The 19,010-nt window shown below is 32.9% G+C and overlaps 2 protein-coding genes across 3 annotated transcripts; both read right to left on the bottom strand.

The window, feature by feature from the left end:
- Nucleotides 1–507: 507 nt before the first annotated feature.
- LOC139506095 (uncharacterized) lies at nt 508–9,246 on the bottom strand. The gene is made up of 6 exons (XM_071295360.1): nt 9,022–9,246; nt 6,235–6,352; nt 5,368–5,468; nt 2,304–2,445; nt 1,917–2,011; nt 508–651 (listed from the first exon to the last, which is right to left on the bottom strand). The coding sequence occupies exons 1-6, from the start codon at nt 9,154–9,156 to the stop codon at nt 538–540; spliced, it is 705 nt and encodes a 234-aa protein (XP_071151461.1). The 5' UTR covers nt 9,157–9,246; the 3' UTR covers nt 508–537.
- Nucleotides 9,247–12,694: 3,448 nt separating this feature from the next.
- LOC139506096 (uncharacterized) lies at nt 12,695–18,078 on the bottom strand. 2 transcript variants are annotated; one of them, XR_011659908.1, is made up of 5 exons: nt 17,942–18,078; nt 17,328–17,436; nt 16,530–16,659; nt 14,625–14,766; nt 12,695–12,898 (listed from the first exon to the last, which is right to left on the bottom strand). XR_011659908.1 is itself a non-coding variant. In XM_071295361.1 (4 exons), exons 2-4 carry the CDS (start codon nt 17,421–17,423, stop codon nt 12,768–12,770), a joined length of 357 nt encoding a protein of 118 aa, XP_071151462.1. In that variant the 5' UTR covers nt 17,424–17,436; nt 17,942–18,078; the 3' UTR covers nt 12,695–12,767. The 2 variants fall into 2 exon arrangements, 1 of the variants encoding a protein (XP_071151462.1); XM_071295361.1 differs by lacking the exon at nt 14,625–14,766.
- Nucleotides 18,079–19,010: the final 932 nt, after the last annotated feature.

The following is a 19,010-nucleotide window of genomic DNA, read 5'->3' on the forward strand; positions in this document are numbered from 1 at the left end:
AAGCCTTGCATGCATTAGCACTTTTTTTTTGTAAAGCTGCTAAATATTCTAAAACAATTGTCCTCCCACATTTTTAAATAGTTAAAATATAAAGTTTTTACTTCAATTACAATTAAACTTTTTTATATCAATTTAAGAGTTAAGTTCAGTATCTTTTATGTGACTTTGTATCTAATAAACTTGACCAACTTCTTGATATTAGCCAGACCGTATGCGTACGGTCCGACCGTATGAGTATTTAGAAAAGGTACGCATACGGTCCAAATACTCATACGGTCTGGAACATCTACACACATCTCGAAATATTTTAACCAAAACATGCAATAAAAGCGCAGTACATGTGTAGTATTTTGTTTAATTTTATCGTTATCGTGTTTATACCAATCAATTATCTTAAAAGGATCGTATTTATAGGAACTAACGTCCTGAAAATTGAACATTCAATTTTCTTTCAGCATTATCTTCACTAATTCAGGTAGTTCCAGGAACAATTGTCTTTAAACAATGTTTTTTTTTTTAAGTGAGGAGCGATATGCTTCACAAACCTAATGTTTTTTCCATCTCCTTTTCTTCTAGCATGACATACCATGTATTGCCATAACAACATTGGTGAGTTGCAACAAGACCCTTCTGATGCCCTCCGCTTGCCACCTAAACATAAAACCGATAAATCATATTGTATCAATAAACTGCATTATTACTTAAATATTGAATGTCAAATCATTGAGATAATTCATTATTAATAAGTTTCCTAAGTATATAAACATAAGTAGCTCTGTTATGGGTGCCAATTAGGCAACTCTCCATCCATAGCACAACTTCCAAATTAAGTAAACAATATATACTGATACGTTGTCCAAACACAGGTGTACACTATCTATGCCGGTGCTACTTTATCCTTAAATCTTCATCCAAACTTTGACAGTTTTTTTAATGAGAACCTGTTCAAGACAGCATAAAGAAAAAAAAAAGATTAACCAAATAAACTATAAAATTTAATACCGAAGATGTACAAAAATATCGTCATCAACGATAAGAATACTTGCATGGCCCACAACTGGACAATAATAAATTATCATTGTCACAGTCATGAAGGTCTTTTTGACAAATAAACAATACAGTTTTGTTTTCTTGAGTTCATAAAAATATTTGCATTCTTAAGTGAAAGTACTGCATATTGTTGGTTACTTAGGCAGCAACCATTTGATTTTCTGGGGGGGGGGCTATGGTTTTTTTTGGAAAAAAAAGTTTGTTTCCAGTTGTTGGAGAAAAAAATAATTTGTTTTTGATTCTGAGAAAAAAAAATTGTTTGTTTTACCCTCAGCTGCCACTATATGTAATGCTAAAATTGAAAGAAAAAAATTGTTTTCAACTTGTCGCGAAAAAAATAGATTGTTTGTGGCGAAAAAAAAAATTTATCCAGAAAAAAAACCCATAGCCCCCCCAGAAAATCAAATGGTTGCTGCCTTAAAGGATATAAAAATACTATTAACGACTAACATTACTAAAGAACATTGTGCAACACAATAAAAGAAAGCAACAAACATCCAACATAAAACCAAAATCTTCTCCAAACAAGGAATTATTTGAATCAGGAATAATCCTGAATTCTGAAAAATTTATGATAAATGTATGATGGAAACTAACTTTATCTAGGAGGGCTGGCTATGCATGCATGACCAAGGGGTTAGATTGTACAATTATATATGTAAAAGCAAAATTAACCGTAGCCAAATGTGCATGACTAACCCTATGTTGATGGGAAAGTTTTCATCACACATTTCTTATCATTCTTATTCCAGATTCAAAAAATATCTTGCTTTCAGACGAGGTATATTTTTTTACACGATTTTTCTTTAGTGTAATAAATTATATTTAAAACAAAAGCATATATACAAAATAAATGGTGAACAAACCTGCATGCAACCATTTTTTTCAGTAGCATCTATCAATGGAATCCATGCTGTTGGCTGCAGGGTTTTGTAACAGTCATTGTCAAGGTAACCACAGTCTAGAAAAGGGAAAATATACACAATTACAACAACATAAAAGAGGTATGGTCAAATTCCCCAATGTATGTTTTACTCAGGATCTGAAAGTTGATGAAATCTAATGAAATCCGGAAAGTTTAAATTCTCATATTATAAAACACACAGTTGGTGAAGACAATTTGATTTATCCTGCATCTTTTACAATTTCTGTAAAATTTTGAACCATAAAATTTTCGAATAAGGAACTACTCCTGTAAATGGAAGGTTATACACAATTTAACAGTCCTATGCAAATTTATTATATTAAGATACCTTGATGCCATGGTACGGTTGTTGCCTCGCTCTGAGGAGTTTTTGTACGCAGATTCCATACTGGATGTCCAGAAATTTCTGGGCCAATCAGCTGCTCTACAACATTTAACAGACGATCGTTTGTCCATAAATCTTTGAATGCCTGTAAACAGTTATATCATAAACATTTATTTAGACAGCAAAAAATTTGTGAAAGTTTTAACCTATGCATATATACTTTAAATACGATAAAAAAAAATCATGTCTTTTTCAGGACTTCTGATCCAACCATGTAGAATGGCATGTTATTGAGATATGATTCTGGTTGATGGATGTTCATGAAGGACCTGTAGTACAAAGTATATCACTGGATTGAGCTCTCTGTCTAAGTGTATTATTAAAGTGCTTTGCTTTGAGCTCGGTTCATTGTTATGCAATTCATTCTTTGTGAAGTAAAGATTTAACAGACAACTCTCATGTACAAGGATGTCTCCATGTATTATCATTTCTATGTACAATGTAGGTAACAGGGAGATAAAAGCATTTTATTTTTTGTTTGAACCAAACATTATTTGTCCATTGACCAAATTTGTTTTGCTTTCACCAGCTTTGAAGGAGATATTATCAAAGAATTGATAGAAAACAGCACAGAAGCTTACTTTCTAGCTCATCAGGCCCAAGCATCATGTTAGGCATTGTCATTACTAAAAACCAATAAATTTCTTCTAATCTGAGGATCAATTCAACATTTTAAAGTGTTTTAGTAATGATACTGACAAGCCACCACAAAGATATACTGAGTGCCAATGAAAACGCAACACTTTTGTTTTTAAAAAAAGTCTGATAATTTTTATTTATTTTATATTACAACTTTGTAAAGTTGGTTGAAAATGACTTTAAAGACAATTGTTGACAACTTTACGGTTGGGTGATTTTTGGAACAAATGCGAAGTAAGGGTTATTTTGAACGGACATAAACCGAGTTCACCGCTTTTCAATATACGCACCATTTTCACGATTTTGTCATTTAAAGCTTGGCTAATGTCATGAATTTTCCCACCCTTATTGTAAGGAAACTGCAATAAACATCTGAGTAAATGCCAGGACTTTCTGACAACCAGCGACATGCAGTTTCCGGCATGATCCAATGAAGCCTTTCACAGCATACAATTTCGAGAAGACTGTAGCCTCTACAATAACCCAAATCATCCACAAATTCAACAAAAATGGATCAGTTAATGATAAGCCACATCCCGGGATTCAAAAAGCAAGAAACGCTCAGCAAAACCAATACATTTGGTCTTTAACATATCCGATATCGACTCTGATGGATGTCCAAAGGTCACGAGAGTTCAATGGTGGTCACGGTAGATCCTCTGGAGCAATTTCAGTAAAGCACCATTTGCGCAGAAATTCAACAGTTAAAGAGCACCACAGCCGACATCTTAACGGCCGTCTGGCGTAAACATCGAATTCTGTAGACCAAAAATCATTCATTATGTACCAAAAATCGTCAGTGGTGGTTACATAGACGTTTGGCACCCGCCTTGGCCAAAAGTCATGCGTTTCGCCAGATTTAGGTCCGATAGAGCAAATTTTGCATCAGATTTGACATGGTTTAGACGATGAAAACCACCACCAATATCAAAAAGTCAGCTTGAGTTTGCTTTGCGGGACAAGTGGAATAACATTCCTCGAGATCACATTAAACGTCCGGGATGATTAATTCCACAGCGCTGTCGAGATTGCGCTGCACAACTGGGTTGTAACATTTTTTGTTAGGACTGATTTGATGATTCGACATTGGATGTTTCGTTTATCTATTGCGACCGAAAGATGACAATGAAACATTTTTTTATATCGATCTATTGTTAGAATTGTTAATTTTCAAGAACAATTCATTTTGAAAGATCATGATTTCTAATATAAATTTTATTTTTGAAAAACCAAGTGTTGCGTTTTCATTGGCACTCAGTATATATAAACAGAACCATACAAATAGTTAGCAAATACATATAAAAAAAGATGTGATATGATTGCCAATGAGACAATTCTCCACAACAGACCAAAATGACATAAAAATTAACAATTACAGGTCGCCACACAACCTTCAACAATGAGCAAAGCTAATGCAGCATAGTCGGCTATAAAAGGTCTCAAAATGACAATGTGAAACAATTCAAAGGAGAAAAATAACAGGCTTATTTATGTACAAAAAATAAAGAAAAAACGAATATGTAACGCATAAACAAACGACAACCACTGAGTTACAGGCTCCTTATATCGTTCTCAGATATCATCTCCCAGTTTTAAAAAAATCACGAAAAATTGAACCTATTATGTGTTGCTCTCCTAGCTATAAAATGTATCCAAAATCAAAGATGTGGAACATATTCTATCATAATCATTTGGTAACTAATGCAATTAGTATCTCTTCCATGCCTGTCTTGAACATAAAAACTAAACTAAATATAAAATAAACAGTACTCCTAATGCTCCGGTTGGTTGTCATCGTGCAACACAGTTAATAACACATATAGGAAAATCATAGAACTACATTTATCATAAAACACTGTCAAACATTCAAACATACTATCCACACTCATCTGTGTCCACACTTGTTTAGACAGCAAAATATAAAATATTTTCAAAACTAAACATGAAGGTGAGAAACGAATAATACAGTTAGATTTTGGAGGTTTTCTGATAGGTAGAAATCGTAATGTCACAGATTGTCAGACGTTATAACGGAAAAGCGATGCTAAGAACGGCGAAATCTCTGAGATAATTTTTCCTATTGTTTTTATTATTTATGGTTAGCTATCGAGGGTTATTTTACTCTTATATGGCAGTTACCCGGTAATTCATTGGTGAGATTCTCATTTGGGGTCGCGATAATTAACATTATTTTCCGTTTTTATTTCAATTCTTATTTTAGCACAACCTCTATCAATTATGTCTCAATCGGTGAAAATTTCACACTTTAACCAGGATGTTTCCCTATGTAAAGCGACTGTTTTGTTTTATCGACAAGGTTACAAGTTTTAATAAAAGTAATAAATTTGCATAACTGAACGTAACTAACCTGTGGTAAACCATCCCCTTTATGCATGAGAATGTTCGCTCCTGGCCATTCTGCCTCTATTGCTGTTAATCTCTCATAAAATCCAAGTTCTCTGTATAAATCTGAAAAGTTATATCTATATTGAAAGGAAAGTATAGTACAAATGTATATATACTTCTGTCTACAGGGTTTTGTCTACTATTCTGTACTCTAATCGACTTTTTGATAAGTAGTTTGCTTAAGGTTCAGTGCCAAATATGTCATACATTTCAAATGAGACAAAATTAATTGTCCCAGATACGTAGGTCGATGGATCATCTCAAATAAGTTGGCATTTTTTTATTCTATAGATTTACTGTTGACCCCTGAATCTTGAACTCTCGATGTCTTTTGAATTTTGTTTTGTTAAGTTTCTGACTTATTGACGTATACCCTACTTATCTTTATTTTCTTTGATGTTTTGCCTTGATGTTTCTGTGTGATATTTTTTTCATCTCAAACTACTGGAATCATCATTTTTCAGTCAGGCTCTTCAATGAACTTGTAACCTTAAAACTTCCTCTTGTTTTTTTTTTAAATTTTTAAATAAAATAAAAACTTCTTTTGAACCAAGTGAATTTTAAGGCTTAACAAAACTATACTAAGATTTTCAAAACATGAAATCAGGGGATAATCGTCCGACAAACGGATATGAATCTGGTTTGCTCTATTATTGTCTGGCTATATTTTTTCTTACTAGCTTTTAATGTCTAAAACTGAACTGAAAAACGGGACAGACGAACTTATCATCTCGAAATCGACAAAAAGACTAAACTATCTGTGTTTAATGTTGATCAGAAGTATTAACTTCCGGTACAAATGCATAATTCATTTCTATCGTAAACTTACTCTTAATTCTCTTTGTTTTATACAACTTCTGTGCAAGACATTCAAGCTGATCATTGACAGCATCTTTACAGGGTTCTAACTCGTCTTTTGTGAAGAATTTCTCAATAACGACATATCCCTGAAACATACAATCAAGTAAATGAGGGAATGACCATTTGATAGTTTGAAAGGCAGAAGGATGCATTGAGGATTGATTATAAGAAAAGGAGATATGGTATGACTGCCAATGAGACAACTCTCCACAAGAGACCAAATAGCACAAAAAATAACAACTATAAGTCGCAGTACGGTCTTCAAAAATGAGAAAACCCTGTACCGCATAGTCAGATATAAAAGGCCCCGAAATGACAATGTAAAACAATTCAAACAAGAAAATTAACGGCCTAATTTATGTACAAAAAATTAACGAAAAAACAAATATGTAACACATGTACAAACGACAACCATTGAATCACAGGCTCCTGACTAGGGACAGACGCATACATACAGAATGTGGCTAAGTTAAACATGTATGCAGGATCCCAACCCTCCCCCTAACCTGGGACAGTGGTATAACAGTACAACTTAAAAATGAACTATGAAAAGCAGTTGAAAAAGGTGTAACTCATCAGATGAATACAAATACAAATTCTACACAGAGTGGACGTGGACGGGTACTTGTATATCCCAACAACAAAAAGACACTAGGCACATATCTGAGAGTACTCCGAGTTACTGGCAGCTAGCTCAAAGCTACTAACAACTAATAAAAGAAAATCATGCATCTAAGACTTAATTATCAATCAGTACACATTCTACATCTAATGGATTTAGCATCCAATGGATTTAGTGTAAAGATGTCAAATTCAGTCAGAAAAAAAAAACATGACCTTGTGCAATGACTCTTCATTTTGATATGTCGCTAAGCATGCTTATTTTTCTTCTCGCTGTTTTTATCACTTTAGTACAATTTTTTCTTGCTTTTTGTGTATTTTCATCCCGTCCTATTCATTTTTAAAATCCCTTTACGCTCTCCTGAAAATCAAATTGTCGTTCTTATAAGGTTTAGGCATAATCGTTAAGCCTATTTTACGGCATGTCATTACTTTAAATACTTTTAACTTTTGTTCTTTAGAGCATGTTGTGAAGGAGTTTTGTCAATAACGGTAAAAGTTTTCCTCTGAACTTACTTGTAATGTGCAAAGTACGTGGATGTTTACGTATCTTTTGTGTAACAGATTACAATATTGGTCAATAAGTTACCAGTTAGAATTCAAAACATTAGAGTTATTATGTTGAGTAACATTCAAGTATGTATGCAATGTACATGCAATTACCTTTCACTACGAAATCTTACATGGATGCATAGTTTGATACAGGGCTCTACGAGGGAAACATAGACTGAAATAGACTGGTAATTATCTGGTTTGTCACAACCAATTTTTAAACACAGTCAACAATACATTACACAAATAATTAACAATTACCATCCACAGTAATCTGTGTCCACACTTTTATTGTTATAAATATATTTTGTTCACTATAATAATACTTTTTTTATACATAAAGTTAAACATACATTCGACGGACGTTTGATCGATGTACAAAAAACCATGCTAACTAAACCTAGTATCTTATTTTTTAGTTTGAATGACCTAATATTACGTAGCACTTATAGCAAGACACAAATAAAATACCATATACAGTATACACTTAAAAGGATAAAGATAAGAAATTGATTGTTAAAGTATTTAGGCAATTATTACAGATAAAGACACATGTTTTGTAATTTGTACATATTGTAAAACTGTGTAATTAGTACTCACACGTGTTATGTAGTGTAAAACTGTGTAATTAGTACTCACACATGTTATGTAGTGTAAACCTTTGAGATTAAATTAATGAAATGAAATGAAATGAGACAGAGATTTTACTATGTCTGAACAAGGAATTATTATTGCATAATATTTAAATATCTAAAATATACAATTCCTTGGTCAGAAGGATGAATTAATTTAAATAAGGGAAAAGAAATGTTTTGTTTTTAATTTAACAACATATATATTCATGAATTATACCTGACAACGCACACTATATATCATGTATATATAGTGTCTGAATACGAAATATTGCTAGCGCCAGAAAGTGCACTTTTCTGGAATCTTGTTTTTTTTGTTTTTTTTTTTGCTTCAAACTTTACTTGGGCTTCAAAAATGTCAAAAGACCTATAACTTCGTTTTTTTCTTCCTTCCTGTCGCAAAATAATATTTCAATAATGGAGCTCTCCACTATCAGTGACCGCTCAATGTAGATAGTAAAATAATTTATGGTAATTAGGAATGCTATTTCTAGATAGTATATTTGTGTAAGTCTTAGAAAAACAATAAAATAACGGATTTTCATATAGGGGGAGTGAAAAATATTATCCTGTCAAGAAGATGTGATCGATTGTGGATGACCGTCTACTCGGTACTCGCTGTATGACACCCTTCGTCCAATAAGAGACTTTAATATTAAACAAACGATTATTATATAAATGTATGTGTGTACACAAAAATATGTTGTTATGTATGTGTGCAGTTTAAACATTAGCCATTATATTGTCGGTCGAATGACATGTTTATAGAAAAGACGATGACCTGTTTAGAAAAGTTAGACGAATTCTTAAATCAATTATAATAGTGTAAAACGATGTGATAGTGTGAACAAACAAATGATATAAGTGTACTACAATGTCAATATTAAACATTAGATCGCATAATTGTTTTGTTTACTTTAATAAAATGATTGATTGCTGTTAGAACGTACCTTTGTGAAAAATTGTTCTATTTCCTCATCGGACAGCTGACCAGGTTTTTGCTCTTTTATTTTAGGTCTAGCATTGAGATTGAAATGATCAGGAAAACATTCCCCCGTAAATCCATGCTGTACTTCTGTCGGCATATTTGCTAGGTCCTAGCTGCGTAATTTTTCAACGTTTTATTTATATTTCATGACCCGGATTTGAACTCGATTGTTTCTATTTATATTTCAATGATATTTACTGATTACACAATATCACAGGTAAACTGAGAGTTATTTTGGCGGTTATTATAAATTATAAAAATCCCTATAAAGTTGCCGCAATCACATGAAATGACTTTTTCAAACAAATTTATAATGAGAAACGGACACCAATAAATCTTTAGTCTTCATAAATTTGATGCACCCGAGCATGTACCATGCCATTTTAATATTCCTCTACCAGCTAGAACGTGCGAAACTAAACACAATGAAAGCGAAGGCTGCACAATCATTCACGGAGGTTAGACTGATGTACTTAACTTCAATAAATTAATGGATATTCATTCAGATGAGAGATGGAAAAATTAGTGAGAGAAAAAAATCCTATAAATTAAACTCGGAAGATTCAGACAATATTACATTTTTTACCTTTATAAGTTTTACGTGCATATATTATATCTACACATTTCTTTACCTGTGAATAATTCAGTGTTGTAGACCTGAAGATATTGGTTAGGGAAGATCTTCTTTGGCTCCATTGGTTATAGCGCTGCCCTTAGATACCGAAATTGAGGGTTGAGAAAACCGCTGACCAGTACCTAGTCCAAATAATTATGACGTCTTGAAAGGCTATTATAATTTTTTTCTTTGACGCCTTACTAATTATGACGTCTTGAAAGGCTATTATAATTTTTTTCTTTGACGCCTTACTGTCGAAGTAAGGCGTCAAAGAAAAAAATTATAATAGCCTTTCAAGACGTCATAATTATTTGGACTAACCAGTACCATAAATGGATTTTCAAATCAGCATCTCGAAAAAAACCTTTACAAGTATATGACATCATCATGACAATTAGTCCGAGGACCCCAGTTTGTCTGGCAAAACAGCCGTTGGACGTCAGAGTAATCTCGGACTACATGACAATGGGAGAAAAAAAATGAAGCGTTATACGGCAGGCGATAGTAATAAAATATTTATCCATTCTACAAAACCATCATTGTGGAAGGATATCATGTTTACTGGAAGTGGTGCTGCCTAGTGAAAACAGCAAACAGAAAGTAGAAAAAAAATGTTTTGACTTCAGGATTACGTAACTTTTTATTCTTCGTGGCATGATCCACTTTTTTTGGATTAATTCACAATTTCACATTAGTACATACATACATGATATAAACATGAATTTTTTTTTCTATGTAGCATTTTTTATTATTTGATTTTCAAAGATCAGCTGTTTTGCATATAAGCCTATTCATGAAGCAGTCAATTGCAAGACTGCAACCATCATAATCAGTGGGAAGTAAAATTAATTATTGCATTGGTTGTAGTTGATTTAACAGCAATTCTAGACAAAGGAAGATAACTCCAAATTTTTTAAAGATGATTTTAACATTATGACATTATTCTATTTTTAGAACAGATATTAGATTCCTGCACCTTGCAAAATTAGGTAATTTTCTTGACAAGTGAAACATCATTTCGTGCCTTGAATATCTGAGCATATATTATATTGATAAATTTTTCTGGATAGATGTATAGAATGTTATGATTAATGCACTATATTTTGTGTATAAAAAAAGGTAGGGATTAGCCTTGGAAGATTTAGATATCAGGTCAGTCCCATACGGTTTTGATTGCATTACATGCAATATTTACCTAAATATTAAATGCTCGGTCAATTTTTTTTATAAAATTTTATAAAATTGTAATTTAAGAGTATGATAAAACTAGAGGCTCTAAAGAGCCTCATAGGCGGATCCAAGGGGGGGGGGTGGGGGGGGGGGGGGGGGGGGCTTTCGTGGGAATAATTTGGTTGATTATATAGGGAATCACTGAAGCATGATTGGAGAGGGCCTCCCCTTAGGTCAGTCAGAGGGCCCCCCTTAGGAAAAGTTCTGGATCCGCCACTGGAGCCTGTGTCGCTCACCTTGGTCTATGTGAATATTAAACAAAGGAAGCAGATGGATTCATGACAAAATTGTGGTTTGGTGATGGTGATGTGTTTGTACATCTTACTTTACTAAACAGTCTTGCTACTTACAATTATCTCTATCTATAATGAACTGGCCCAGAAGTTTCAGTGGAAAATATTAATAAAGATTTACAAATTTTATGAAAATTGTTAAAAATTGACTATAAAGGACAATAACTCCTTAGTGGGTCAATTGACCATTTCGGTCATGTTAACTTATTTGTAAATCTTACTTTGCTGAACAATATTCCTGTTTATAGTTTATCTCTATCTATAATAATAATATTCAAGATAATAACCAAAAACATCAAAATTTCCTTAAAATTACCGATTCAGGGGCAGCAACCCAACAACAGGTTGTACGATTCATCTGAAAATTTCAGGGCAGATAGATCTTGACCTGATAAACAATTTTACCCAATCAGATTTGCTCTAAATGCTTTGGTTTTTGAGTTATAAGTCAAAAACTGCATTTTACCCCTATGTTCTATTTTTAGCCGTGGCGGCCATCTTAATTTGATGGCCGGGTGACCGGACACATGTTTTAAACTAGATACCCCAAAGATGATTGTGGCCCTTCGGGCCAGGTGAGCTAAAAAAGAACAATAATACCTGGTTAATATAAAGACTAGGGCTGGGGTTGGAGAACAGATATTTATTTGACATAGGGAAATGATGCATTATGTATGTTCATATATTGAAACTACTCGAAAAAAGATCAGTTGCTTAAGCCCAGAAAACTAAGATAGATTTTAGAGAATTATATTGAAAGGTAACTGACATTTTCTGATACATTTGGTTTCAAATCTCTAAACTGGTCTGGTGTTTCTGAAGGTGAAATAAATATGTGCTAAAAAACCAGTAGACAATTCTTCTTACCAGAATTTAAAGTCGGATGGAAAAGACAAACTGAAACAAAATGTATTTTTGTATGAAAAACTTTGTTTGAATGTTACTACCTGTGATGTGCTTTCATTGGTTTACAATGATACACAAAGAAAATATTCGATTGTACAACGTTTGGATAGGAATTTTTATATTGAAATTTGGTTGGAAATGTAACACGGCAATCTTAAGTTTGAGTTATGAAGATGAAAAAATGATGAAGACAATATAAACAAAAATGGACCAGAAGTTTTCTGGTAATGGTGCTCACTGTGCAAGGTCTCGGATTCGACGTTCCGACCAGGCGTTGCCTGCGATGTTACACATCCAACAAGTTTCCTTCGTATACATGATGATAAAAAACGAAGTTTATATTCTACAAAGCATCTGAATTGTATTATGGTTAAAACAAAAATAACTGTGTTTGCTGCATTCGGTTTAACTTTAACCAGTAACTTATTTTTGTATTCAAATCTTAGAAAATTGTTTTTAATGTGTTTACCATTGTCGAGGAGAATAATAGGAGTTACTGACAACTTTTCTGTCGAGAAAAGACGACAATGGCCCTATTTAGTCAAAACGTATACAATCAAACCGTAAAAATCACAGTTCATAAAAAGAAATATAAATAATATATTCTTTATTTTCAAAATGATACAGATTCTTTTTTATAATATGAAGAATTATTGTTCAAGATTATGACAATGTTAATATATTAGAGTTCTTCAGAAAGAAGGTCCATTTCTTTTGTTGCCATGGATGCATTTTGTACCATCCAAATGAGACATCACTAGCTGCTGTTGCAATCTTTTGTTTAACAATCATCCCTACAACATTAAAAATAACGCATAAGGCCTAATAAAATAATATGTATGTTTCCTATTACATCATTGAAAAAATAGGATAGGTTCATACATGTAAAACTTGTTATGGTATAATGCCGTAAATCCAAATTGATTTATCTTTACAATGGTGTATAACACGCCTACTGTTGTTGTCGGAATCATCCGTATAAATCCTACCCAAGTATGTCAATCGTCATTTTTTCGTCAACCCACACAAAATTGGCAATACACGTCTCGCAGTAAATGATTAATTATAAAAATTGTTTCAAAAAAACTTAGTTTTCGTACGAATGGAACTTATCATATAGTTAGTGAAATTGTATAATATACCGTGAAAAAAATCGAACAAGTGTTGTTTGGTTGTTTGTGGTATGTCTAATAAGTTACAAATTTTCTCATGACGTCAATGTCATGTAGACTCTCTCTTGACTTTACGTATGAAACGAAACAAGATCAGATAACTCCGAGAATCATTTAGACTTTCCCATAGAATTGACCAATATACAAGGAGACGTGACGCGTTTAATCATTGCCAATTCTTCAGCGGTTTGCAAAATTATTACGATCGACATCCTTTGGTAGGATTGCTACGGATGATTCCGACAACAAATGTAGGCATGTTATACACCATTGTAAAGATAAATCAATTTAGATTTACGATAGAACAAGTTTTAGTGGAGTTGACAGCCTATAAAGCGGCATATAACGGAACTTCGTCACCACCTGACATTTTTCTAAAATGCAAGTTAAGTACCTTGTGTTATATTAAGGTATATGGGGAAAAGTTTTCTGAGACAAGTGCCTGTGGATAGGTTGGCCGGGATTTTTTTTTCATTTGACAATTTTTTTTTCACATTGAGCCTATGGGAGAGAAATTCTGTTTTAACATAAGCTCTAGCTTATTGAAAAATGACAAAAATACTTGTAGGTACATGTAGTCTATTTCTTAGCTTAAAATATAGAGTAGGTAGGGAAATAGGAAACGCACATATTTTTTAGTTGACCTAATAAATGAAAAGCACATTGTAACCAAATTCTTTTCCAAACATATATAAGCGCAACTAAGAATGAAACTTTTGTAGTACAGTCCAATCATATTGTAAAACAAGAATGTGTCCATAGTACACGGATGCCCCATTCGCACTACCAATTTCTATGTTCAGTGGACCGTACAGACGGAGGGAGATACGAACGAAAGGACAAACGGACGAACGAACGGACACACAGACCGAAAAACATAATGATCATAGGTGGGGCATAACAAAACTCTATTCCATATGTGACTAAAAAGCGAGATTTGCTGCACTTGGCAATGTTATTTGTGATATTGCTTACATGAACTCTCAGTGATCAAAAATTTGAAATGCCAACTAAGAAATATAGACTTGAAAATATGGTATATACCCATAACATTTTAAAACTATTTTAACTTTTGATTCTTGTTTTGTTTTATAGTTTTATTTTCTATAAACTCATCATAGATACCAGGATTGACATTTTGCACAGCAGACGCGTTAATCGTCTAAAATGAGTCATCAGTAAACAGTCAAATAAAACAGTTTTAAAAAAAGTTTGAAAGGTTTGCTGATTGCTGATAATGACGTTTATTTCATACGTTATAACTGATGTCATTATTTTTGTTTCTTTCCTTAGTGATTATCATAATTACTGATTATAGAATCGGAATAAAATCTAGTACATCAGTTACCTTTTGGTACTGCACTACAGCCTGCATGTGTCTCAAAAGATGCTGCACTAATGCCTGGAAGTGTATTATTGTTCAAGTGACGTGTATCAAGATATGTCTGACGTGTGAAGCAGTGGGTCACGTGCTGCGTCTTTGTTGGCTTCTGTTCATTAAAAAAATGAAGAAGAACTAAAATATTTTTAGGTACAGAAAAAGTATACAAGATTTTTTTCCGACAGATTGGACATGGAAAAGATTAACTTAGTTTCATGTACATTATATAATGATAATTATAATAAAAGATAATAAGAAAAAAATAAGATACATGTAAGTTAACGGCACAAAAACAAAGCATTCTAAAGTTTTATAAACAATAAAAAGGCAACAAAACAATAAATTTGTTAAACGATAATCATTGCGGCATAAATCGTACTTTATTCAAAACGCGCTTACGATATTACTGGCCGTCGTTAAACTCTGATGTTATAGATTGGGTAAAGTCTTGCGTAATGTGCAGCCAACGTAAGCGACCACACACATTAACAAAAGCTAAATTAATGTCTATGTCTGTCCCCAGTCAACCATTTGAAGCCGTTAGTACGGATATTTTAGAACCAATGCGTAAGCTGTAACATGCAATGGAAATAAATATGTACTTGTATTTATTTGTTACTTGATCAAATATGTAGAACTTATACCTGTTAAAGACATTACCGCTATTATCGTAGCAGACACCTTTATAAAGAATGTCATATGCCGTCATGGTATTTGTAAAACTTTGCACTCTGACCATGGAACGAACTATTTATCAAACATTGCTCGCGAAACTTGTCGTCTTTTAGATGTGAAGAAAACACATGCAGACAACTAGTTTTCATCCACAGTGTAGCGATCAGAGCGAGCGCATGATGTTAACTATAGTGAATTTTATTTCCAAGCGTATTGATGGTGACGAAGACAATTGGGATCGATTTCTTCCGTTTATACAATATTCGTACAATAATACACCTTGTCTTGACAGTACTGAATATACATTTTTTCTCACACATGGACCATATCCTAGATCCTTGCTAGATATAAGTTTTGACAATTTTGATTTGCCAGTGACTTGCCGTGATTATATAATTCGTTTATTGGAAAATCTGGACCAATCACGAGAAGTAGCCGTAGAAATTCTCAAGGAACGAAAACAACAAAAAATGGTAACAAAAGCAAACAGAAAGACACATGAACTATAGTTCGCTGTCGGCGATATTGTGTACATTTATCGGTCAGTTGTAACTCCAGGAAAGCATCGAAAATTCATGCGACCGTGGATTGGACCATACTATATTACACAAAAACTTTCAGACATTCATGTTAAAATCCGCCGTAAATCAGATGGAAAACTAGTCAAGAACCGTGTTCATGTCAACCGTTTGTAACATGGGTTTTTATGGCATGATAGGCCACAGGACCTTCAACCTCCCCAAATGTAGATGCCACTGAGCCCGCTATTCTAGCAGATGAATAAATGCCCCCTAATTTGGAAAATGATACTGAAATATCCCAGGGTGTGGATAATGTGTCTCAAAATGGTGACCTTCAGAATGATAGTATTTCTGAAAAATTGTATGAGGCAGAAATTTTTTTAAGTAATAAGAAAGAATTTTTTTTATGGTAAATGGTATTACCGAGTGAACTTTTAAACATACTGCAATATTACAAAGTGAAATAAAAAAAGGCAAACGTACTATGATGTGATGATTTCCATTTCCGTTTTAATGGAAAAAGTAGTCCGAGATTACTCTGACGTCCAACGGCTGTTTTGTCAGACAAGCAAAAACAGCCATTGCACGTCATAGTAATCTCGGACTATGAAAAAAGATAAGTATAAAATACATGTCCTACATTCTTTTATGAAGATATTATACTAAAGACACGTACTATCATTACTGGTGCCCTGTTGCTCGCCTTTCTTTAATGTTTTCAACTTGATTTGCCTAAGGCTTTCTTGATATCCAGTGAATTCACAGTCTGGAAGTTCCTCAGAAAATCTATGTTGAAGATGAAATTCCTTGTAAATAGAAATATATAAGCAAACTAAATTAAACTGAACATTTTATAATCTATATTTTATACAATATATATATAGATACATGTACCATGATTGTGGTGAAATTGGGGTCAAAGCTCTTATTTGGCATTACAATTAGAAAGATTGAGTTTCAAGTTGATTGGACTTCAACTTCATCAAAAACTGCCTTGACCAAAAACTACAAACTGAAGCGGGATAGACGGACGAATGAACGAAAAGACGCACAGACGGAAAAATATAATGCTACTAGGTGGAGCATACAAATACGAGTCTTTAAATTATTCCGATTGTATGACTTTTTAAATAACATACGTATATATAGTAATATTGTGATAATCAGGAAGTCACATATGGTTAGCATTAATAAACACCTCACAATAATTTCTAAATTTCAAACACTAATTTAATTTGCAACAAATCTTATAATATTCATAATATCTCTCTAGTTCACTACATTGTTCAAAAACTTCAATATTCTTATAAAATGAGGACCAAAGTTGGAATTATTTGCGAGGGAGCTTTTTATTTAACCGTCATACATGCGCAGCTGAGCCGTATAAGATTTGCTTATTTCCGCGCATTTTAAATTTGTTTCTATAGTTTAACGTCTTCATATACAAACATACTCATAGATAAAAAATAAGTACCTGGGGTGATACACTATTGTATTTTGAACTAAGTGTATTTACGATGTTGGTAACTAAATGTTGGCTCTCACATTCTAGCTTTTGGATGTGCTGCATAATGTCATGTGATCTGTGTAAACAAACATGCAAGTTATAGTTCTAAATATGTACTAAATTCCTCTTGTAACACTAAATGTGTCGGAGAATTTACAATAAAGAATTTGAACTTTTAAGAGACAAAAAATGGCGTGGTATGTGTGACAAGTCAAAACACAATTTTTAAAACGAGAAATTAGTTTATTTTATTTTTGCACTATGATACCAAATGTTGGAAAAATAATTAAAAGGCGGGTTTCACTATACATTTTTTGCCACTAAAATAATTGACTTCACCAAATCATACATATATATCATTTTAGTTAAATCCTACATACATAAAATTTGCGAAAGCAAATTTACAGATCTAACATTGTTGGGTTGATGTTTAGACGAGTTGTATATATATATATATATATATATATGTATATAATACATGATGTGTGAATGATTCCATACTACTAATCATATGCTTCCGATTTATAGAAAAAAAAATATCCTCTGAAATTAAGGATCAATTTGGAGGTAGATAAGCTTACCTTTCAGTGTTAACGGTTGACAAAACTCGCTTCAGAAAAACAAGTCCACTCAATATCTTTTCGTTGAATCCGAATTTTAGACTATCTAAAATTTGACTTTCCAACTGTAAAGAAATTATTTATAAATTACTCGTATAGTATGTGGGTCATTTTCAAAAATGTCGAATTTTCAGTACACCCATGCTAAAAAATTTATTTCTAATGGAAATTTCAGTTGTAATGGTTTAAATGAAAGCTTGTTGGATTTGTGATTTAGAACATTAATAATAAACACAACTTACATCTATTTTGATCAGATTAGAATTAAATTCAAAACAGTGTGGCTGTGGCCATTGATTGATACATTAAATTCATCCATTGACTGGGACAATTTAGGTGAACGTTTGTATGTAACAACCACTGCTCACTATGTACTTTTTAAAGACACTTATACTATGGGGTCACCAAAGGTTCTCGACACCTTAATAAAGTAATTCGAAAAATTAATCAGAAATAACACGATGTTTTGATTTATATCAATTATATAAATCAAAACATAAAGGTTATTCCTGATTAATTTTTCGAATTATTTTATAATTAAAGGCGTTAAGAAACCTTTGGTGACCCCGCAGTTTAAATGTCTATCGTAGGTACGTCGTGAACAGTGGTCGTTACAGACAAACGTTCACGTAAATTGTACCAGTCAATGGATGAATTTAATGTGTCAATCAATGGCCACAGCCACACTGTTTTGAATTTCATTCTAAACTGCATTTAAGTCCGATTTTGGGGGTATTTGTGTGCGTACGGTGTCAGAAAAACACATTTCAAATGATTTTTTTCCGATTTTCTGATCGCTTTGATATCTGCTAAAGGGACTTTTTAAGAACTTTAATTACTACTTGAACGAAAAATCGAAGCTTCTTTATCATTGTATGTAGCAGATTATCTACAAACTAAATTGAATCAGCGTATGGGAGGATTGTGTCTATCCTGTTACCGCTACTGAAATCAGTCCTTAAATTATTCTCCCTATGAATATTGAATCAGTCAGTGTTGATTTCAAAAGTGCAAAGTAATCTTTACATTT

This window comes from Mytilus edulis, unplaced genomic scaffold, assembly GCF_963676685.1.
Source record: "Mytilus edulis unplaced genomic scaffold, xbMytEdul2.2 SCAFFOLD_1972, whole genome shotgun sequence".
Taxonomy (NCBI): domain Eukaryota; kingdom Metazoa; phylum Mollusca; class Bivalvia; order Mytilida; family Mytilidae; genus Mytilus; species Mytilus edulis.

Bases quoted from the DNA above. Each gene is read 5' to 3' on its own strand.
- LOC139506095 (XM_071295360.1), bottom strand. From the start codon at position 9,156: ATGCCGACAGAAGTACAGCATGGATTTACGGGGGAATGTTTTCCTGAT. The intron at 2,012-2,303 runs GTATCTTAATAT...TCCCTTTTCTAG, and splicing joins AACCGTACCATGGCATCAAG to ACTGTGGTTACCTTGACAAT. The intron at 652-1,916 runs GTTTGTTCACCA...TTTTATGTTTAG, and splicing joins AAAAAAATGGTTGCATGCAG to GTGGCAAGCGGAGGGCATCA.
- LOC139506096 (XM_071295361.1), bottom strand. From the start codon at position 17,423: ATGCAGCACATCCAAAAGCTAGAATGTGAGAGCCAACATTTAGTTACC. The intron at 16,660-17,327 runs GTACTTATTTTT...TCTATTTACAAG, and splicing joins ACAATAGTGTATCACCCCAG to GAATTTCATCTTCAACATAG. The intron at 12,899-16,529 runs GTACGTGTCTTT...TTAATGTTGTAG, and splicing joins ACAGGGCACCAGTAATGATA to GGATGATTGTTAAACAAAAG.